This window comes from Synchiropus splendidus, chromosome 8, assembly GCF_027744825.2.
Source record: "Synchiropus splendidus isolate RoL2022-P1 chromosome 8, RoL_Sspl_1.0, whole genome shotgun sequence".
Classification (NCBI taxonomy): Eukaryota; Metazoa; Chordata; class Actinopteri; order Syngnathiformes; family Callionymidae; genus Synchiropus; species Synchiropus splendidus.
The window spans coordinates 11,431,682-11,455,457 of record NC_071341.1 but is presented as its reverse complement, the minus strand read 5'-3'; the positions used below and the strand labels follow the sequence as shown (position 1 = coordinate 11,455,457).

Here is a 23,776-nt window from a genome sequence, read left to right as displayed (position 1 = left end):
CAGCTGTGTAGTTTACTCATGGCGTGATCATGAAATCAGATTGTGCAGCACAATACACAAAATAAAGTGGGGACCACATTTGGCCCGTGAGCCTTGAGTTTGACATGGATAAATGAGTGGATTGATCTTCGAGCTTGAAGTTGCGTAAAAGAGAAAAGCCAGTATTTGTGAGGTTGACCTTAAGATGCGAAGCTATTAGCTGCATTGTTTACTCGTTGAAACCTATGTGTAATACTGACACTAGTTTCATAGTTAACCAGGAGCGCGTTTCTTTGTTCACTTTCAGACGGACGCACGCTGAGTTTAAGTTGGACCGAATGGTTCTGCAATTTCACTGCTGTACTGTGCTTCCCGTTTATCTCTGTGCAATCCACTCCCCAATAATGACGGTTGGTGATTGCGGCACAGCGGAAAAGGGGAAACAGATTTGAAACGTCAAGGGCAAAAGAAGGAAGGGCTGGAAGTGCTGATGGTCCTGACAGCTTTTTTTTTTTTTTTCAATTTGAGAACCAATGATATACATGCGCGGACAACATGTGCAAACACAGCGATGCAGTCAGGCAGCGTACACACAATTACACCTGCAGTGATTTGCACATCGGCCGATCATGTGATGCACAAACAGCAAGCATGTTCTTACACACACACACTGAGGCAGGGGAAAGAGGCACACACACACACACGCTCACACACATACATATTCATCCTCTTATTGCTCTCCCAGGGAATAGTCTTATCCGCTTACAGCACTCCAATAGAAACATGGCTGGGAATTATGGAGCGTAGAAGAGAGGGACGGAGGGGCAAAGAGGGACAAAGCAAGACCATTGTGGCGCTAACTTCTGATATGCTGTCTCATTGTGTCCAGTATTTTTTTTAGCTGTGGGTGAAATCTGAGTTCAGCTTGTCGTTGCAAACAGGTCAAGTCAGAGTGGGTAGTTTATTAGAAGGGCTGAAGCCGAAGATTTATGAACACACTTGCGGAGGTTTTGCCTAAAATTTAAGGGGTTTTCTGTTTGTTTTTTATTCAATTTTTTTGTAATAATTGTCACAAATAAAGTCATGAATGTTATTTTATAGGCTAGAGCGACAATACCAGTTCTGATGTCCGGCCAGGAGATGAATCCAACTGAAGGTGAGATTTGCTTCACAATGACCCTTGCTGTGCCTCAGGTCTCAAACACCACAAAATGCTTTTCTCTTTTCCCAGCTTGTAGGGCTGGATCCATTTTGTAAAGATGGTTCTCTCCTTCCAAAGCTGTATGTCAGCATCACTCTCTTAGCTGGACTTTAAATCAATAGCCTCAGCAGACAGCCAGAAAGTCAGATTTTTTTTTTAAGCGAATATGAATCATCTTTAAGGGGCTCGATACAAATCCGGCAATGGACACAGATTTATATTTCTGCCAATAGCCAATTCATTTCTTCCTCGCTCACTCGCGTGAATAACAATCAACGTGCCCGCCGGGTGCTGAATTGTACATCTTCACACACAAAGGAGGATAAATACAGAACATATGAGGGATGATATAAAACAGGTTCTTACTTATATCCAGACCAATTATTTGCGTCACTCGTTCATGCGTAGCAGTAATTGGATCATCTCGCTGGTTCACTAATGGACTCTGTAATCTCTTTAAAATTGGACCAACGATGGAAAAACGCAATCATCTGTAACTTCTTCAGCACTTCTATCTAACTCACCTTGTCCTCCTTGGCCTCACTGAGCCTTCCGGAATCTAGTGTTTATCAATGTATCCTTTGACTGTAAGAGTTGAGCAGCGCAAGGTGTTCGCTTCTCTTGTTTCCATATTGTGACAGAACTTTCTTCTGACACTGCTGCATCGCTATCATCATAAAACAGGTCTGAAGCTGACTAGTATATCACTTAATGTTTGTCATGCTGATGTATTCTGGATTGAAATGCGCAGTTCTGAACTTTCATCATTGGTTTTACATTTATGAGTGCCACAAAAACACACCCTTCCAGATGCAGAAATGTGTTTAGCTTGTGAGATTTGGATAAAGTTCGCCACAGGTGCCGAAAAAACCCACTCAGCTGTGCTTCTATTCCCTCCAAACTGTCCGACACAAAGCCAAGTCATGCATTTTCAATGACGTATGGTTGAGGATTTCCTTCCCACAAAACACACACATGGATCCCTGTCACCTATTTATTCTCCGTCTCTCTTGTGTTCTCTATCTTCCGTGGAGCTCTGTGAGATGGGTGGATGTGTGCAGCTTCACAGCCCCCGCACAGCTTGTTACCATAGCAACACAGGAGACAGAGTGAGGAAGTTATAGAAATAGAAAGATTGAGGGTGAAAGTTAGGAGATGATAGATGGATGGTCACGTGTTTGTGAACTTGCTAGGTTCATCATCTGCAGCTCGGTGATTGGTGGCGGCCGCCTCTCTTGGAAACTTGCAAATGGAATTCTTGGTGGTGCAGGTCGCATTCATGGACATGCAAAGGTGTGTTGTTGCTGCCTGTTAAAAGGCAAACATGGTCACAGGCTCAGAAAATGATGTTTAACTTCACTTAAATTCTCAGTGAAGCACCGTGTCCTCAGCCCACTGACATCTCTATTAAAGCAGTAAGAGAGATGTGTCTTGAATAGAGAGTAGAACAGAAACCCCGGGAAGAAAAAGCACTAGATCAAAATGTCTTTTTATTTATAAATAATTAGTGAGACTGCTAAAGCATCCCAATCCTTGCAGCAGAAAAGAAAAATCTCTTTCACGCACACGCAGCATAATACCAGCCTTTCTGAAGCCAGATTGTCATGACCCCAAAATTGTGTGGAATGGTTTTATATTTTGAATAAAAAAATGAAAATAAATCTCTACTGTAGCTCCTGCATTATTTTGATCAGTTTTCCTCAAGTATTTTGTGTTGTCTCACATGAATATCGTTCACTCAAGTCTCCTTTTTCACACCACATTTTACAGTTATTCTGTCACTTATGGATTCCACTTCAGAGACAATTGTTTATCTTGATGTACGTTTGAGCGTTTAGTTTTGTATTATCGATCAAATCAATTTCATAACACTGTTTTTTTTTTTTAACCACAGTCCTTCCATGTTTTGTCTTTTTTTGGGGGAACGTCCATATCCATCTATTTACTTCATTTCTCCACAAATCTCCATACTTCTTTACATATTTTTCACTGAGTTTTATATACAGTGTATGTTTATGTGCAAGTATATCATCGTACTTTCTTTAACATAATACATGATCACAGTGAACATTGCAGAATTGAAGTTGACATTACTCATCCACATTTTTAAACTATACATTTTCTGAAAACTCTATGTATAGAACTGGGCTGTAGATTTTGTGTCATGACTTCTATGATATTCTCCTTTATTCACCCCTTCCTTTTCTATTCTAATGGATTACATATATATATATATATATATATATATATATATATATATATATATATATATATATATATATATATATATACACTTTTTTTTCTATTTGTTTTCTATTATTTGGATTTCAAAATAACTATAGTTTTCAACTCACTAAATAAAACTCCACTGGCTTCAATCCTTCAGTCGACAGCATGCTTGAGATAGACGGAGGATAGACATCCTTTTCCAGCCCCGTGGTTCTGACGACACACAAGAAAGTCTTTAAAGTCCAAAATACCATGCGGCTAATTTAGTTCAGATCCGTCTGGTACTTGCCTCTGACACACACACACACACACACACGCGATTCGGTGGGCGATAAGCAGGATGTCTGGTTACTGGGCATTAGCTGCACCTCTTCGCTCTAATCCCTGCTGTCACACAGACAGGCTTCTGGTATGTGTGTGGATGTGTGTGCAGCTAGCTGCCGTATAATTACTGCTGTAACGCGGCGAACAGCTCTGACTGCTGCTTCTGAGCTACGGGCCCATCATTAGGTTACACAAGACTGACCATTAATGGCTGTGCTTCCATTTGAACAAAGGCTGACGTCTGTTGCTTAATGCAAAATTAACTGATTATTTTTCATGACAAATTCAGGATCATTACTAGAATCCTTTCTCCTTTTTTATTTATTCTTATGAAACACACTTTTGCTTGTTGAGTCTGGAGAATATAAGGTTTAAAGCTGCTGTGTGGAAAATACAGTCGGAATAAGTGAGGTGACCAGATCAGTTTTCATTTTCAGACGTTGCAGAATATAGTTGATAGAGATATAACAGTACACACCTTCACCTTCCACCTTCTTCTGCCGCTTATCCGGGGTCGGGTCGCGGAGGCAGCATTCGGAGCAAGGAAGCCCAAACTTCCCGGTCCGCACAAACCTCCTCCAGCTCCTCCCGGGGGATCCCGAGGCGTTCCCAGGCCAGACTGGAGACATAATCTCTCCAGCGAGTCCTGGGTCTTCCCCGGGGTCTCCTCCCGGTAGGACATGCCCGGAACACCTCCCCAGGGAGGCGTCCAGGGGGCATCCGGATCAGATGCCCGAGCCACCTCAGCTGGTTCCTCTCGATGTGGAGGAGCAGCGGCTCCACCCCGAGCTCCTCCCGGATGACCGAACTCCTCACCCTATCTCTAAGGGTGCGCCCAGCCACCCTGCGGAGGAAACTCATCTCAGCCGCTTGTATCCGCGATCTCATCCTTTCGGTCACTACCCAAAGCTCGTGACCATAGGTGAGGGTGGGAACGTAGATCGATCGGTAAATCGAGAGCTTCGTCTTGTGACTCAGCTCTCTCTTCACCACGACGGTCCGATACAGCGACCGCATCACTGCTGCCGCTGCACCAACCCGTCTATCAATCTCACGCTCCCTTTTTCCCTCACTCGAGAACAAGACCCCGAGATACTTAAACTCCGCCACTTGAGGCAAGAACTCTCCACCAACCTGGAGAGAGCAAACCACCGTGTTCCGGTCGAGAACCATGGCCTCAGACTTGGAGGTGCTGATCCTCATCCCGGCCGCTTCACACTCGGCTGCAAACCGACCCAGCGCATGCTGAAGGTCCCGGTCCGATGAGGCCAGCAGAACAACATCGTCCGCAAATAGCAGAGATGAAATTCTGTGGTTCCCGAACCGGATCCCCTCCGACCCCTGGCTACGCCTAGAAATTCTGTCCATAAAAGTGATGAACAGAACCGGTGACAAAGGGCAGCCCTGGCGGAGACCAACATGCACCGGGAACAGGTCTGATTTCCTGCCGGCAATGCGAACCATGCTCCTGCTCCGGTCATACAAGGAGCGGACAGCCCCTAGCAGAGGGTCCCGCACCCCATATTCCCGGAGCACCCCCCACAGGACATCGCGAGGGACACGGTCGAACGCCTTCTCCAAATCCACAAAGCACATGTGGACTGGTTGGGCGAACTCCCATGAACCCTCGAGCACCCGGTGGAGGGTATAGAGCTGGTCCAGTGTTCCACGACCGGGACGAAAACCACACTGTTCCTCCTGGATCCGAGGTTCGACTATTGGCCGAAGTCTCCTCTCTAGTACCCTGGAATAGACCTTTCCAGGGAGGCTGAGGAGTGTGATCCCCCTATAGTTGGAACACACCCTCCGGTCCCCCTTCTTAAACAGGGGGACCACCACCCCGGTCTGCCAATCCAGAGGCACTGTCCTCGACTGCCACGCGATGTTGCAGAGACGTGTCAGCCACGACAGCCCTACAACATCCAGGGATTTCAGATACTCCGGACGGATCTCATCCACTCCCGGGGCCCTACCACCGAGGAGCTTACGAACAACCTCGGTGACTTCGGCCCGGGTGATGGGAGAGCCATCCGAGTCCTCAGTCCCCGCTTCCTGAGTGGAAGACGTGACGACGGGATTGAGGAGACCCTCGAAGTATTCTTTCCACCGCCCGACAACATCACCAGTCGAGGTCAGCAGTCTCCCACCCTCGCTGTAAACAGCACTGGTGAGGCACTGCTTCCCCCTTCTGAGGCGACGGACGGTTTGCCAGAATTTCTTCGAGGCCGACCAATAGTCCTCCTCCATGGCCTCTCCGAACTCCTCCCAGACCCGAGTTTTTGCCTCCAAGACTGCACGGGAAGCGGCACGCCTGGCCTGCCGGTACACGTCAGCTGCCTCAGGAGTCCCACAGGCCATCAAGACCCGATAGGACTCCTTCTTCAGCCTGACGGCATCCCTTACTTTCGGTGTCCACCACCGGGTTCGGGGATTGCCGCCGCGACAGGCACCGGAGACCTTGCGACCACAACTGCGTGCAGCCGCACTGACAATGGAGGAGGAGAACATGGACCACTCAGACTCCATGTCACCTACCTCCCTCGGGATCTGGGAGAAACTCTCCCGAAGGTGGGAGTTAAAGACCCCACTGACAGTGGGTTCCGCCAGGCGTTCCCAGCAGACCCTCACAATACGTTTGGGCCTGCCCGGTCTGACCGGCTTCCTCCCCTGCCAGCGGATCGCACTCACCACCAGGTGGTGATCGGTTGACAGCTCTGCCCCTCTCTTCACCCGAGTGTCCGAGACACGTGGCCGAAGGTCAGATGACACGATCACAAAGTCTATCATAGACCTCCGGCCAAGGGTGTCCTGGTGCCAAGAGCACTTATGGACACCCTTGTGCTCAAACATGGTGTTCGTTATGGACAAACTGTGGGTGGCACAGAAGTCCAGTAATAGAACACCGCTCGGGTTCAGATCGGGTAGGCCGTTCTTCCCAATCACGCCCCTCCAAGTCTTGCTGTCATTGCCCACGTGGGCGTTGAAGTCTCCCAGTAGGACAATGGAGTCCCCGGTTGGGGCACTGTCGAGTACCCCTCCCAGTGACTCCAAGAAAGCCGGGTAGTCTACACTGCTGTTCGGCCCGTAAGCCGCAACCGCTGTGAGACACCTGTCCCCAACCCGTAGGCGTAGGGACGCGACCCTCTCGTTCACCGGGGTAAACCCCAACACGAAGCTGCAGAGCTGCGGGGCTATGAGCAAGCCTACGCCAGCCCGCCGCCTCTCCCCGCGGACAACTCCAGAAAAGTAGAGGGTCCAGCCTTTCTCAAGGAGTTGGGTTCCAGAGCCCAGGCTGTGCGTGGAGGAGAGCCCGACTATATCTAGCCGGTACCTCTCAACCTCCTGCACAAGCTCAGGCTCTTTCCCCCCCAGCGAAGTGACATTCCATGTCCCAAGAGCCAGAGAATGTCCACACGAACCAGGTCGTCGGGCCCCCCGGCCTCGACTGCTACCTAGTTCTCTTTGCACCCGACCCCTATGACTCCCTCTGTGGGTGGTGGGTCCGCAGGAGGGACGGCCCATGTCATTCGTTCGGGCTTGGCCCGGCCGGGCCCCATGGGCAGAGGCCCGGCCACCAGGCGCTCGCATTCGAGCCCCAACCCCAGGCCTGGCTCCAGGGTGGGGCCCCGGCTGCGCCATGCCGGGCGACGTCACGGTCCTCGATGTTTTTGGTTTTGTCATCGGGGCTTCTGAACTGCTCTTAGTCTGACCCGTCACCTAGGACCTGTTTGCCATGGGAGACCCTACCAGGAGCATAACGCCCCCGACAACATAGCTCCTAGGATCATTCAAGGTACACAAACTCCCCCACCACGATAAGGTTGCAGTTCCAGGGGGGAGTAACAGTACACAAAAACACTAAATTTTTGCTTTGGAGCTTTTTTGTTACAACATTTGAACATTTGGTGTCTGCCTTTTCCTCTGAAGTGCAGCACTAGTAACCACGAAAACTTTTGTATTCCACCAGCTGAACACAAATATTTGTCCACTCTTCACATTGCTGATAATGCAGAGAACATTGCCACTGCTGCCTCTTCGCTCACTTTTATAAGTTTGGTGTCCCAGCTCTGTTATGTGGCGGTAACATCACTTGCCTGTCTGTTTTTCTGATAGAAGTACATGAAATTATTTCTGCGTGTACTTCTATCAGCCGACCGGACTGAAGGCTTGTACCAAAACTGTCCGTCCGAGAGTGTATACTGTTACACCCTGATAACACTGCTTAAAAGATACATGTGGCTATCATTGGTGGTTTTGGCCTGGAATCGTATAACTGATAACACAGTTAAAAATAGGTCATCGCTAAAATATGATCAGCATTTTTTCCGTATGGGGAGTTCATAAGTTTATTAACCTTGTGTGTTTCCTGCTGATTTCAAAGAGATGCATCAATGTTGGAAATGCAATTATTCTATCACTTCATTACTCTTTTTTTTCCAACATTGTTGGACTAATAACCGACCTGCTTTGTCGGTCTCTTTCTGAAAAACTTTGTGGCGGCACTGTGGGGTGCTGGGGTCTTTGTGAGTGTGTAATAGGAAAAAAGGGGAGTGCTGCGACTGGAGGAGGAGACGAAAGTGCAGAGGCTTGTAAAAACAGAAATGAGGAAGCTCTGGGAGTGAGAGACCGAAAGGCCACGGTGGCGATAAAGATAAAGAAGAAATAAGCGCAGCCCGCAGCCAGAGAAATGTTACATGGGTGGCGTATTACCTCAGTGGGTGATATAACAATGTCTGCTGAGCTGCATTTAAGAGCTGACACTTTTATGTGAGAAGCAATAAAGAGAGATGAGGCTGGACCAGGAGAACTGGACACATGGAACCTATGGTTAAAGTCTCATTTGTTGAATCTTCGCCGCTGACATCATCGTGACCTGCTGATTCGCACATCTTCACCTTAACTTCCTGACAGTGCAAAACAAGACGCAGAGCTGGGCGCCGCTAATGTCCACACGTTCCCCTGTTCTCATCAAGGCAACCTGTCGAGTTAAGATAAAGACAGCCTTATTCAGTCCTTTCTCACCATCTCAGTGCTTTCTCTTTGCAGTCTGTGATCAGTCTGCCTTGTGTGGTAATCCACAAGAATCAAACTTCAGCACCTCCGGACTTTGTGATGCTGGTAACCTGGGTGGTTTTGCTGATTTGTATCACTCCGTCCTCTGTTTCCTGCCGCGCTATGCAGTGCCTTCACCACAAACCCCCAAATTTCACACTGCTGATGTCAAATGCTGATCATATTGGGATATTAACACATTATTGCCTCCTCTTCTGTTGTACTTTGCCCTGCTTATTGTGATGAAGCTCTTTCTGAGGTTGACTCTGGACTAACAACCTAACCATAATGCCATAATGTTGTGGATCTGCATAACAACACAACTCTCTTTTACTCACTCTCACATATCCCCAGAATAAAACTGCTAGGTTTGTGTTTTTCTGTTGTCATTTTTATTTTATTTTTCGGCCCAATTGTGACCACCATTACTATTCAATTTCACACACTGTGTAATTCAGACTGAGGAGGAGAATAGGTGGAGATGACTGTCAGGAGTGACCTGTGTTCAAAGAGTAGGAGCTAGAGTGAAAGGGAGAGTACTAAGACCAGCCATAATGTGTAGGTAAGAGACAGTAGCTCTGACACAAAGACAAGAAGTAGAGTTGAAAGAGTTGAAGATGTTCAAGGTTTCATTGCGAATGACTTGAGCAGAAACAAGTACAGTGGTACCTCGGTTCTCGACCACAATCCGTTCTAGACGGCCGTTCGAGAAGCGAATTGTTTGAAATCTGAATCCATTTTTCCCATGACAATGAATGGAAAAAGAAAGAATGCGTTCCAAGTCTTAAAATAGTCTTTTGTAGGAGTGAATGTAGAGTGTCTGCTGCAGGTGCGCTGTTCCTCTATGTGTGTGGCCGCTGCATGTGGGAGGGGTTGCCGGGTGAGTGACATCTCTCCAGAAGTGAAGAGGTGCCCGGTGCGTGTCCAGCTCTGAATGTGCGCTTCTGTGCAGTTTGGCTGTGACAAAGTCATAAACCAAGTAACGCTCTGTCCCAGACTCGCCTCATCCCTGTCCCAGCTCCAGCCCACAACAGGACATCAAACCCTGGAGTGAGCTCCAGCCTCGGAGGTGTGGAGAGCGAGCACCTCCCCTGTGACACTCTACCACGGTCCAGTGCGGAGACAGGAAAGGTTTTACACCTCAATATGAAGAAAAAACAGTCAGTAAATGTAGCTAACGGGACACGTCTGCATACAGAGGCTGCGTTATACACAATAACAAAGCTCGTCGTGGGTCAGCTGATCAGTCAGCACACGTTATGTTTTTCCGCCTTTTTTCAGGGGCGTTCGAGTTCTGGATTTTCATTTGAAATCCAAAGCAAAAAAATCTCTAAATTTTTGTTTGAACTCAGATTTGTTCGAATTCCAGCACGTTCGAAAACCAAGGTACCACTGGATATCAAAGGGACATATGGAGAACTTTGGAGACTCAGACGGTTGGCAGAGAACAAAATGGTGGATGTTGGATGAACAATATTAGAATTGGATTAGAATTAGAATTGTGATGAAGGAGGACAAGAAGACATGACCGGGGAGGACGAGCCATGACAAGCCACGAAGCTTGCGACTATGATAGTGAGGAGGAGCCACTACACACAAACACATGACAATATAATATTCAGCCAGTTAAAATATTCTAACCTTGATGTGCAAAGATGAGGCTCTGGGTCCCACCCAGCCCACCATGGCCTCTATTTTACAACAAGGAAGAAGACAAAATGTCTCCTCACAACGTCATTCCATCATCCCACGAAGATACTAAAACCTGCTTCTCTGGTGTTCACCTGTGTTGCTGTGTCAAAGCAACAGCAAATTAACGTTCCCGTCTCTTCATTCTTTTTTTGCCTTTGCTGAAAACCCCTTTACGTCTCTGGTCTGACATGCCTCCATGGGGTATCAGCTGTTTTCCCACCTTTTCTCCACACATTGGCGCTTCGGTCCTCTGAGTTTCTTTTCTGTATCTTCCTCCTCAGGTCCTTAATTTAATTTAATTTAATTTAAACAGTTTTCTCTCCAGACAACAGGGAACCTTTGTAAGTGCAGGAGTTCCTGGTCCACTGATCACACTGATGCACAAGACACGTGGCAGCTAGGATGAGAACAACAACAACAAACATGGAGGAATCCCTGAACAAAAGCAAACAGATGCTTTTGTTTGTTTTTCACTACACAATGGCCAGGGTTTCCACTACTCTGAATGTAATTCTTATAAAATTGAAATTCTTATACAAATATTTTCAAGACATGAAAAGAGCTTTAGTTTAAATAAGGTGATAGAAAAACTTGAATATAGACACCGTCGTGATTTATTGTGCTATTGTCAAAGTGATGCAAAATAAACAATATTTTGTTGTTTAAATGTCTGTATGGGTCCATCATTTGATTCAGTAATATACCAAATTCATTCCAATTGAAAAATGTGGCTTCTTGTGGCAAATATTCTTACACCATTAAAATTGAGATTAATGAATCACAAATTCTATAATGAATTTTTACAATTGAATCCCACCCCTAGTTTGTACCATTGCCTGTGCTTGTGCCGCTCAAAACCTTTCTTAACATTGGGAGGGTCAGGTCTTGTGTGTGTGATCCATCTGTCTGAGATGTTTCTTGGATTGGGTTTTACCAAGCAATTAGAAAACGCTAGCTAACAATTTGGGTTGATGCGCACTTCCTTTACTTATAAATGAAACTTCCTGCATTAACTCTGGGATACTGCGTCTAATGAATGCTTTCGCTTCTCGTCTGACGTCTGCAGCAGTGTGTGAGTGTCTGCACGTGGGTGTATGCGCCCAGTATGTTCGGTTGTAAGCAGCAGATGCTCTTCTGGAGCCGCTGCCAGGTTTCCATGGCAGCTAGAGACCGGTGGGTTGGGGCTGGGGGCATGTTATTATTGGAGTCAGATATTAATCACTCGTGTGACCTATGGGTGGAGAAACTTTGAATCAGAACCCAATGTTTTGCAAATAACACGGATTAAACGCCACAGTCACGTTTCCTTGGTCAGAAAGGAGTTTCTCGTTGTGTTAGCCGCTGTCTCCGTGTCATCCTTGTCAAACCTCATGAATGTCCCGCAGCATTGTGATAGGATTCAGCAGTAATGATGTCAAGTGGAGACAAAGTCACAGGCTGCGCATCACCAAATCCTCTAGCGTCATTGGCAACCGACTGACATGAATTATTTTACAAGACTGTCCTTGATTAGCCTCAGATGCTTCATTTGTGAGTCAAGACATGAATTATTATCATGCATCTCCACCGCAGGCGTTTCAATGGAGTTCTGTTCTGTTGGGCCAAATGCGCCAAAGCCTTGGTGCTGGTCTGCAGTGTATCGTCACCTGCTGTTATCCGGGGTTAAAAGCCTGCATTAGGTTGCACCTGCTATCAGAAATTGTCCCCTAATTTGAGTCAAACACAAGGCCTGTGGGCCAAATCTTGTCCTGCCATTTCATTTTACATGGCCCGTTACAGCTTCCAATTGAAGGCTCCAAATAAAATTCACCAAAAAATGGGCTACTTCTAACACATGTCGATGTCATGGCTATTACTGTCTCTAGTTTTTTTCTTGCAAGCCGAGATCATAAATGTCAACGATTGATCTGCAACCGCCCCAAAAATACACGCGACTCCGAGGGAATTTGATGTTGACGCTGCAAGGAAGTACGAGTGTCTGCTGTGTTCTGAGTGTGTGTGGGAAGAGTACAGTCGCTGTATTTTGACACTCACCACAGAGAAGCTTTACACTGTTGCACACTTGTGTTTCATTATCCCATGTTTAAGGTAATAGACTCTTCGCTAAATAGTAATCTCATCCTTCCCATGGCTTTGACGTTTTGGCCTTGGTACTCCATAATGTTGACAAGGCTCAACTGAGAAAACAGGACTGAATGCAATGCAGTATGGCATATTACATTATGGACGTGTGTATGGTTATGTCAATTCTGCACTGTAAGTAGACAAATGAAGTGGACAAGATTTTGACCTTCATTCAAGGCAGAGGTGCCCATTACGTCATTCGTGATTTCGTGATCGTGCAAGTCATAGTTATATTCGCAACATAATGTGCCAAGGTTAATTTTCATCTCCCATTTTAAAAACCAGTTCATAAGTGATGTCTGGTATCCCCATGCATTTTTCACGGAATTCACTGACCTTTCTACAGTGTAGACTGCACCGCTGCACCTACGGCTTACAGACCAGTGAATGGATTTGCATTGTGCGAGATGGGTGGAAGTCATGCGCCTGCAACCTCCTGTTTTAAAAGAGTTATGTGAAGAACTGTGAAGTTCTATTGCTCTTTTGTTTCATTATTAAACAAAAATAGTTTAGCTTAGCCGCAATGTTTATAGTGTCTCTGCTGCCACATTGTAGCCTCTTTTTTTGAACCTGCTGCAGAGTGAGAAGAAGTAACTAACAAGAACTATATAGAATACTCTATATCTAAATATACTGTATGCATTTTTCCAGTAAGGGGGTGGTTAAGACGGGTGCCGGTGGTGACGTCCGACGGGTTTAGGCTTGGAGATGTTTCAATTCTGGGTTCACTGAGGTGGATGTATGAATAATGGGATCTGCAGGTGTTGTCCACTGACAATCCCGTCCAGCTCTGATCTTTCTTTTTAGTTTTGTTTGGTTTACTTTAAGGTTTAGTTTCGTTTGTCATTGTTTTACTTTTAATCCATGTCTCACTAACTTTGCTCACAACTTCTACAGTTATTTTCTTAATCTGTTCTGTAAAATAAAAATAATATTTCAAGCATCAATTTTTAATTAAATTCCCATTTAAAAATCATGATCTTGTCATGTTAATGAAAGAGATGTGTCCTCAAGTAGATTTCATAAATCAAGCACTTCAGGAAATGAAGTTAAAGGAAACTAGTCCAAGATACCTGCCACAGGTCCTGATAATAGATTTGCTATTAAATCAATGACAGCGCAAAATATTCAAGTGACTGTTCAGCAGAATATAATCAATTCATGACCTCTGAATGTTGTGTGAAAGTGAACTTCGAGGGACAAGAGTGCATTTTAATGTCAGTTTCCATCACTCGGCTGGGAGTCTGTTGAAATGGATTTCAACTCATTTTAACATCAAAGAATGGTATTAGTTGCGCAGAGCATCCATCACACACATCCACAAGTTATTCCTCAACAAATGAGTGGTAGCAAGTACAGTGGTGCCTCGGTTTTTTTGAATGTCCTGGATTCAAAAATTTTGAGATATTTTTGCTTTGGATTCCGAACGAAAATCCAGAACTCGAACGCCCCCGAAAAAAGCCAAAAAAACATAACGCGCGCGGACCGATCAGCTGACCCACGGCGCGCTTTGTTATTGTGTATAACGCAGCCTCTGTATGCAGATGTGTCCCGTTAGCGACATTTACTGACTGTTTTTTCTTCATATTGAGGTGTAAAACCTTTCCTGTCTCCACACTGGACCGTGGTAGAGTGTCACAGGGGAGGTGCTCGCTCTCCACACCTCCGAGGCTGGAGCGCTCACTCCAGGGTTTGATGTCCTGTTGTGGGCTGGAGCTGGGACAGGGATGAGGCGAGTCTGGGACAGAGCGTTACTTGGTTTATGACTTTGTCACAGCCAAACTGCACAGAAGCGCACATTCAGAGCTGGACACGCACCGGGCACCTCTTCACTTCTGGAGAGACGTCACTCACTCGGCATCTCTCATCTGACAGTGTGAATTTTTGCATATAGAGTTTGTGATATTTTGTCGTATCATGTGACAAACAAATGTGCACTTTCTATTTCGTGTCTCAATGAGGTTGGGCTGTAAACTGTGGTTAGAAAGCATAGAACAGATGAATATTTTAACTAAGTTTTCCATCATAAACATTGCTTGTTTTCCTTCAAAATCGTACCCTGGCTAGCTTGGCCAGTTGACTCCAGGTTTGCAGTCTTAAATGCTGCTTTCATATCCATACAGACTGGTAAGCTCAATTCAGGAGAAAGTGTTAATAATTCCAGACATCTCTGCGTGTTGTCTGTTGTGATAAATGAATCCACAAATGTCAAAAGGTTTTGGTTATATTATTACTCTTACCAACAGTTGGCCTTTTCATGCTGCACAGGGCTTGATTTTTAACGTACTGCGCTGGACTAGGACGCCAGCTGAGTTCGCTATTATGCAAATATAACTCGGCGTAATGGCAGAGACAGGCAAGCTAATGTTAATTGAATTGTGAATAAATAAAATAGAGTGCGCTCTGAGAGCATGTTTGTGTCTATGTATGCGCTTAAATTCCAGCGAGCACTAATGAGACACAAAGTACAGACAGCAGGTTGAGCGTGGGCTGGAAACCATGGCGACGGCCTTGGGCTCCTTGATATGGAGAGATGGAGAGCGAGTGATAACATAAAATGTGATCGTTGTTCAGACCATTCGATTTCATCAACTAAAGATTGGCTCTTATACCTGGCAGCTCTTTTATGGACCGTTTTGTTTGATGGAAAACAATGTCGACGTGCTTTTTATTTGGGTTCAAATTGCACTCGAGGAAGCGGAAAGATGCTTCGTTCAAAAGCTGTGGCATGTTACATTATGTTTTATGCCTTTCTGTTCAGACCGACGTCATCAATTCTTTAGAGGGCTGAAGAAAATGAAGTTTATCTGATGTATATTTTGCTGTAGAGCTGCAGCTGCTCAATATGTTCATGGAAAGAGGTCGGAACTCACTGTGCGTCAAACCATTGTCCAAAACAGCCATTGTTCAGAGGAAAATAATCCTGGGACCAGCCTGTCCTCCTTCAGTCATGGTCAACAGCAGCATCTCAGCCACTTTACTGGCTGGTGTGCTCCTTGAAAAAATGGCTTGTGTTTAAATTAAAAGCCATTCTCACAGTAACATGAATCTAAGGTGCTTTTATGTCACTAGCGCCTTCTACACATGACCCTGACTCTCTTCCTATAGCGTGTCCTCCCACACATGTTTACTATGAAGAGAGACTTGCTGCACAGCAGCGCAAGTGCAGCTCTGTACTGCGCCTTGTATGTCATGTTGGAAGAATGAAGATAGACCTTCATACTGCAATTGTGTTTCGATTTTGTTGCAAGGAAAAACATTTCTGGCATGCTAAAAATATAGCTGTTACATTTTTTTATGATTTTGGAACCAAGATATTCTTTCATGATATTCGATTTAAATATTATGTGTGATAAATTTTTTTTTAAGAAATTTGAAAACTTCCAATAAAATAATTCAAATGTGCAGTTGTTTTTAGTTTATGTAATTATGAAAAAAGCTGTAATGGTACTGTGTTAATTATGATTCATTAGATAAATAACATATGAACTTTCTTTCACTGCACCAGTTCCAGGTCCACTGCACTAAACAATGTGATGTCATGATCAGAACATTCACGATGATGCAGAGTAAATGAGACTGTGTTGATGGACATATAATTTAGGTTTAAAAAAAAAGATTAGATTAGATTTTGTTTTCATTGAGTCACAAGAAAAAAAAAAAATCATTTTTAAAAAAGTGTTTAATTTGTGTGGTCAAACTTGGGGACAAGAACTTTAACAACTACTTAAATTATTTTGTCAGACATTTTGTTGAATTGCATTAAAAATGGAGTGATTTACAAGGAAACATTTACAGAAATGGTATTAAAAAGATAGAATAAAGTTTAAACTGTTTGTTCACACTTACATATTGAAATCAATAAAATAGTTTCCCTGATATTAAAGGTATGATTGATGCCATAAAGCCAAATTAACATCCTCAGTGTTTGCATTGGTCTGTTATTCTCAGAGCAACTAGGAATAGGACAAGACTCACTGAAAAAAAGAAGAAAAAAAGAAGAAAAAAAAAGCCCTGTAATATGTGGCAAGGGATGAGAGTTTGGATTCAGTGAGACCTGTGTGTAGTGAAAGAAGAGCAGACGTCATGTTGACCTACAACAATGTGAAATTAGGAGAATGAAAACCGGAAATAGGCTCCAGGGAACACTGGGGCTTTTCAATTTGGAGGACAAAGAGATGGATGGGGAGAGGAAGCAGCTTGAGTAGAAAAAGAGGAAGAAATCTATGGACCCTGCTGATCAATGCTGATGGATTGTTACTTTGGGACCTGTCCGACCAGCATATTTGAGCTTTGCTCATTGCCACGCCAGCTCAACTGGTTCAGTCATAGGGAACGTTTTACAGTGACCCAAACAATGCAGCTCCCCCTTTCTTCTTAGCACAGCCTGCGCTGCTCGAAACAAGAGCAAGCAAAGACAAACAAAAGTTAGGGGGAGTCATCAGATTGCAGCAAGAGAGAAATGAGTTTTGCTCTCCGGATGATGTGAGCAAAAGACCAGGAGACAAACAAAGAGGAAATTATGAAAAGGAAATGATTCTGATGGTAGATTTCTGGGGAAAAGCAGAATATCATTGTCTGTCTGGAGGCCATATTGGCGGCAGCGCAGGGAGGGAAGATTTGCTACTCACATTCATTTCTCCCCCTCCTCTTTTTATCTCTCCCTCTAACAAAACTCGCTCGCCAGGCCATCTGCGCTTCCTTGAGGAGCAGTAAACTCAAGTCTTCAGGAAAATGCAAACTGCGAGTGTGTGCCTCACTGAGAATGTGCCGTGTGTGGTAGCAATATTCGTCCTGCAGCGGGTCGGGGCTGCCCTCACCAGACTCAATTTGAGATGTCTGTGCCAACATCGTGTGTCAGCGGGCTGAGCTTTGATCTCATTTGTCAGTTATGTTATACACGCAACTGATGCCGCCTCATTCTTCTGACACTCCCATCATTCCTTCTGACTTTTTCTTTTGCCTTTTGTCAGAAATGCCTCATGGGGGCAAAAATGATCTCTGTTTGTTTACATTTCTTGTATGCTAACATTTTGCCAAGTATGTTCTGGTTCTGGCTTTAATGGCTGAGCCCACTTGTCAGGAAACAAAATAACGGACTCACTGGAAGTTTGCATGTACTAAAGCAAGTGCAAAACTGTTTGCTTGTGCTACAATTCGTGCAAAAAGAATGATGGATGTATATATAAGATGATGTAGTGCACAACAGAGTGCACATTGATCATTGCTGCAATGAATAACAGACTTTTTTCGTCGCTTTGTGAGGTTCCTTTGGGCAAATTGAGGATGCCCTTCTCGACCTTTAGCACAAATTTCAATATGTTGTTGCTCATACAATAAAGTGTGTGCATTTTTCATCCTTGAAATTTATTAACTTATCATCCTTTTGTTCTGCGAAACTGAGGCGTGAAACGCTGCGTGCTGCTTGACTACTCATCTCTGCTGTTGCAGCGAGACTCACCAATTCCAGGTGCACCACATCATACAATGTGATGTCTTAGCCAGAACAAAAATTCTGTTTGACAGACATCAGTATAGAAGACACAAAACAAATGAGTTCGCTCATCAGTGGACAGATTCGACCTAAATTCGATCAGTCTGCTGTCAAATATTAAAATGTGATTAATTGCAATATATATATATATATATATATATATATATATATATATATATATATATATATATATATATATATATATATATATATATATAAAATTTAGTCCCACACTCTCACGCTTAAGATGTTGATACCTGTAAAGTGGATATTTTTCGTATGGTGACGCCTTCCCCGTTTCATGTTGATGTTTTAGATATTTCGGTAGGTATTGAGTGAAATGTTTCCCCTCCTCCTGAATCTCGTAACAGAGTGCTGGGGGTTAGGATGAGAGCAGGGGTGATGATCGTGAGCTCTCCTTGTTACCTTTGATGTTACTTTCTAGCTATGTGGCACCACAAAGCTAATGAGATACTATGCATAAGTGGGAAGCAGAAATGCCACGGGAGTGGAAACATTTGATTCTTAAGGTGTCAACATGCGACGTGGAAGGCTGACATCTGGGAGGAGAAAGTCCTCTTGATAACCATTAAATTGTTCCGCCTAAGTAGTGAGAATGTGTTGTTCTCATTGAAAGTAAAACCTCATAAAAGATCATGCAGCAGCCGACGGTGCTTCTCATTTAATGTCTATCAGTACAAGCATTTACAGTATTGTTGAATCAACTTGTTAGAAAATACTGATCTCGAATTCATTGTTTTTCATGACCCGAGCGTTGTTCAAGCAATTTGTCAGAAGTGCTGTCTGAGGTCCTAAATGCTGTGTTGCTGGTGGTGAGGTACAACAAGTTCACTTCATGGACAAGTGTGTCTTATGCTTTCATTTTGTGCTATTGTCACTCCATTCTCATCACGCTGCAGACATGCGACCTCTCATATTCTGTGAAGGGTGGCTCTCTAACTGTTGGAGGTTGTGTACTATGTGCAGCACTCATGGTCTGTGGTTGAGGCCCCTGTGCCAACCTAGTCCACTCATGTAAACTGGACTCTGAAACGGCTCCTTAATTTCTCCTCCACTTTAGTCTTGGCGACTGCTCTGCGTCTTCATGTGCTAAAATGCTCTTTTCTCCAAGAGCTCTTGACCCATTCCCATTATGGGTCAAGAGCTCTTCCAGGAGTCACCATGGAGCCATGACATTCAAAGTAGTTCAACTCTTCAGGAATGCACTATAAAGAGCGTTTTTGTTTTCTTTTTCTGAAGAAGTTGTACATTTCAAACCATTGTATTTTGACTATAAGAGTGTTTACCTGAAAGTAACAGTCCAACGCAGTACATTACCTGTATCGGACACACACACATGAGCACACTCTTTCACGAGCTGACACCTGCCAGCTGAAGTGCTCTAAAGGGATCTGAAGCCCGATCTGTTCGTCTCCGCATGTAATAATTTAAATTCACAGTGCACACATTATCAAGCTGATTATATTAGGAAGGTATTAAGTCCTGTCGCGGCTGGCCCTCACCCAAAACCTCCACACAGCTAATTAAACTTTGGGAGTCGGTGCAAATATTCACGTGACTTGTGCACTGATAAGCCCAAAGTCTGCTCTTTTAAATTCCTTGAAAGGAAATATACCTACAGGAACCCACATTAATTGCTTCCTAAATTGAATTTCCGAGGAGGGAGTCAACTAAAAAGTGAAAACTGTTCAAGTGGAACTGTATAAAAAGGACGCTGCAGGAGCTGGAATATGATTGAGGGTTCTCTCCGTTGCTTTTCCAGTGATGGCTGGGCGGACCGCTACGACGTGACGGACGGCTACGTGAGAGAAGCCGCCGGAGGCATAACCATCAAACTCCAGTCAGCTGATGTCAAGTGGTTCGATGACTACTACCTTAAACTTCGTCCCGAGAACAACCACAGGAACCCCTGGTTCACCGAGTTCTGGCAGCATCGCTTCCACTGCCGTTTAAAGGGATACCCGCAAGAGAGCAACAAGTACAATCGCACCTGTGGCAGTGAGTGTCTGGCAGTTCTTTTCCTGTGCGCGTTCTTCCTTGTTTTTGTGATGGGCTACTGAAGGTGTAAATGTCACAAAACTGAATGTTATTGGAGAGATGCTACCAAAGATCAGTTTACAAACCAGTAAAATTCCATTACACAGAGGTGGAGTCTGTTCATGGGCCTGGTTTCTTGGGCTTTGGGGAGGGTTTGCTTCATGACTGCGTGGTTACTTACTCAAGTTATGTGCCTCTGTTGGCATTTTTTTTACCCTTTGATCCAAATTTAGCTCAGTCATCTCTGAGAGATCAAGTATAACAGACTCATGGAGCAGTACTATAGCAGCTTCATCATTCGCTGAAGACTCAGACTACGTCCACTTGGAGCCAAACATTTTCCTCTTCAAACATTTTTGTGAAAAAGAAGCCAAATCCACTGATATGGATTGGTAACAGTGTAGCACAGACTGTCGTGGTGCTGTAATACTTCAACAACAAATGAAGAAGTCAGCACTGCTCATGTGCACAAAAAACTCGGGAGGAGACGTTTGTGTTTACTGATGGCGCGGTTTAGCTTTTCTTGTGGGTCAACACTGGACCACAGATCGCCAGTCAAATGAGCCGCCGGCAGTCAAGCATTTTTACCGTCACTGTGGTCACCTGCTTCGTGCTCAATTGACTCCAGAGGCAATAATCGGCTCCAATTGCAATTCCGTAAATTATTTTTTGAAAAAGAAAATTGTAGCATGATATTTTGAGTTAATATTAACAGGCTGAACAGTTGAATGTGCACCACAGTAGTGCGCCTGCTTTGGCGACTTTCCGGGGAGAACTGAGGCAAACTGAGCGGTGATATCATTTTCAGATATCCACACAGTATTCTGTGTTTTAAAAAGCCTATTCTCTGTGGAACCTGGCAAAAATGATCAGTTACAGTGAATTAAAATCTGTGTGGATGATAGGCCTTTCCGACCCAGAACTACAAGTGTGGAAGAAATGGAGCTACAACCTTGTGTCTCGGTGTATGTACCTTCAGTTTAGTCTTACATAAGCAGGCATTTATCGTGCAGTAATCAGGACAGTGAAATATACTCTGTTGTCGGGCGAGAAAAATGCATGAGACTCATGAGAGTGTGTAATGAGCAAGGGATCCACAGAAATATCTCGAATAGTTCAACAAAGAATTGCTTTGACTTGTGAAAAGATAAATAAGTTAGCGTTGCCTGTGGACCAAGTTCCCACGCAACAACAAGATCACAGACTTACTGCCTCGATTCCAACTCTCTGTATGATTCCACAAAGTCATCCTGCAGTTGCTCTTCAACACACAACACAACACAGGTGTAAACAATAAGGAGAATAGATGTAATATTTGTGCCTTTTGGTTTTCCTTTCTTCATTTTAAAGGAACAAAATGAGAATGACTGATGGCTTGCTTCTCTCCTTCCCCTCTGCTACAGAGAGAGAGTCTCTTCGACAGCAGTATGCACAGGACACTAAGATGGGCTTTGTCATCAATGCTATCTACTCAATGGCATATGGGCTCCACAACATGCAGCGCTCGCTGTGCCCTGGCTATCAGGTAGCTCTGCTTCTGCTGGATGGGTTTCCTCCCTTGGTTCTTCCTGTGTAATGTGCACATTCTTGACCGACTGTGCCTTGAACGAACAAGCAGGAGAAACTGAAGTGACACTCGTAGATAGAGACTGTAAAATACAAAAAAATATTTAGTAGTGTGAGTCCAAAAATGCATTGGAAATTCGGGTACACAGTATTGTCCTTCTAAAGCAGGCAATGTCTAATGGATCCCAAGGGCAGCCGAGGATGCAACTCAGCTGTTGCTCCTTAAGAATATCAGGTGATGATCTGGTGCTGTCCGTTGAGCAGCAGGGTGATCAGCTGCCTGCACATAAGATAAAAGCAGCAGTGATCAGTGTCTTATCCTGTCTTTCTCAACAGATGAGCAAGGCAAAATGAGTGTTGATGCCAATAAGTTTTGTGCAATAGTCTGTCACAGCAATTATTGATATCAACTCTACGATCCAGATGAGGTTTTATCAGCTGTTTTCCTCTCTGCCAGTTCAATAATTCATATATATATATATATATATATACTCAGCCTTGCTGAAACTAATTTTATGGCTTTTGTTCTTCAAGGGTCTGTGTGATGCCATGAGACCTATAGATGGCGCTACTCTGCTGGACTTCTTAATGAAAACCAACTTTACTGGAGTCTCAGGAGAGGGAATCCTGTTTGATGAGAACGGAGACTCACCGGGAAGGTAACTTAAATCTCCCGAATGGGTCCCCAAAAAGAAACACGTTTTCATATGTGCAGGTATGAGATCATGAATTTCAAGAAGATGGGAAAGGACTACTATGACTACATTAACGTTGGCAGCTGGGACAACAGTGGCCTGAAGATCGACGATGATGAAATCTGGCCCAACAAAGAGGCTTTTATCAAATCTGTTTGCAGTGAACCATGTGACAAAGGACAGATCAAGGTGATGTCAGAAGATATATATTTTAAGAGTTTGATGTTGTGATGTTGCTATATGTTGTTTGTGGGGGAAAATATTCTGGCATGTGATAGCAACTAGAGTTTACCAATAGTTTTTCCTTTTTTATGTGTGGTGGTTTTCGTAATATAGAAGTAAATAGTGTTGTCATGGAACAGACCCAGTAGCTGAATTGATGCGGGTTGACAGAAGACTTGGGAGTAGTTTATTATTAGTAGTTATTCCACACACGCGGAGAAACAGAAAAGGTGAGTTTTAACAAACGCACTCACACGCGAACAAACAGCAATAAGCGATTAACAGAAAACGGAGCGACCAGAGTAGACGAAGGAGGCGGCTGAAAGAAAATCAAGCACGGACAGAATAACCAGGAAGCACAAGAGAAAGGAGGTTTCGAAGGAGTTTTACCGTGAGGACGCTAAGCAACCATCTGGCGACGCGAGCTTGCATCCAGGCTTCGCCAGTGTTTCCTCCAGGAGAGGAAACACACACAAGAATAACCGGAAGTACGCAAATAAAAGCACGAGGAACAAACGAAACATAACAAATGTGACGACTCGCCTGCAGGTGATCCGGAAAGGCGAGGTGAGCTGCTGCTGGACGTGCACTCCATGTAAAGAGAACGAGTTTGTGTTCGACGAGTACACCTGTCGCGCCTGCGAGTTGGGTTCCTGGCCAACTGATGACCTCACAGGTTAGTGTTTGTTTCCCCTGAACACAGAGGAGAACCAGAGTCCCCCCCTCCTCCTATAGTCAGCTTCCACAACCTCCAGAGACAGAGACAAAAACGCCTTCCAATTGTCCTACTTTTATGCCGTCTATCGCCACCTCAGCTTCTCATCTTTAATATTTCAATGGCAGTTCCTGATGTTATATTCTTCTTCATGCTCTTGATCGTCTTGTTTCTGCCACTTCTAACTCTGCTTCCTGTCTTTCTCTCGCGCATTACCCAGCAAGTTTCAGTGAAAGTGATCCAAAAAGCAGAGGAATCATTCAGTTGCTTCACAAACATGATCTTGTGTTTGGCTTCAACCAGAGTTGTGTGAACAACTGTAACATGTGGTTAATTAGAAGACAACAAGCCGGCCAATTTGGGATACATCCTCTGTTTCTCTGCTGTTGCTGCAACAAGATTTCATAGACAGAAAAGTGAAGTGC

At 44.4% G+C, this 23,776-nt stretch overlaps 1 protein-coding gene across 2 annotated transcripts in view; it reads left to right on the top strand.

Moving 5' to 3' along the window:
* The window catches only part of grm5b (glutamate receptor, metabotropic 5b), a 65,631-nt gene that overhangs the window by 27,929 nt on the left and 13,926 nt on the right, over positions 1 to 23,776 (top strand). For both annotated transcript variants that reach the window (XM_053872193.1, XM_053872194.1), the window contains exons 7-11: positions 19,879 to 20,114; positions 21,557 to 21,678; positions 22,254 to 22,378; positions 22,435 to 22,603; positions 23,186 to 23,312. In XM_053872193.1, coding sequence (XP_053728168.1) covers positions 19,879 to 20,114; positions 21,557 to 21,678; positions 22,254 to 22,378; positions 22,435 to 22,603; positions 23,186 to 23,312 — 779 coding nt within the window. The remainder of the gene's footprint in view (positions 1 to 19,878; positions 20,115 to 21,556; positions 21,679 to 22,253; positions 22,379 to 22,434; positions 22,604 to 23,185; positions 23,313 to 23,776) is intronic.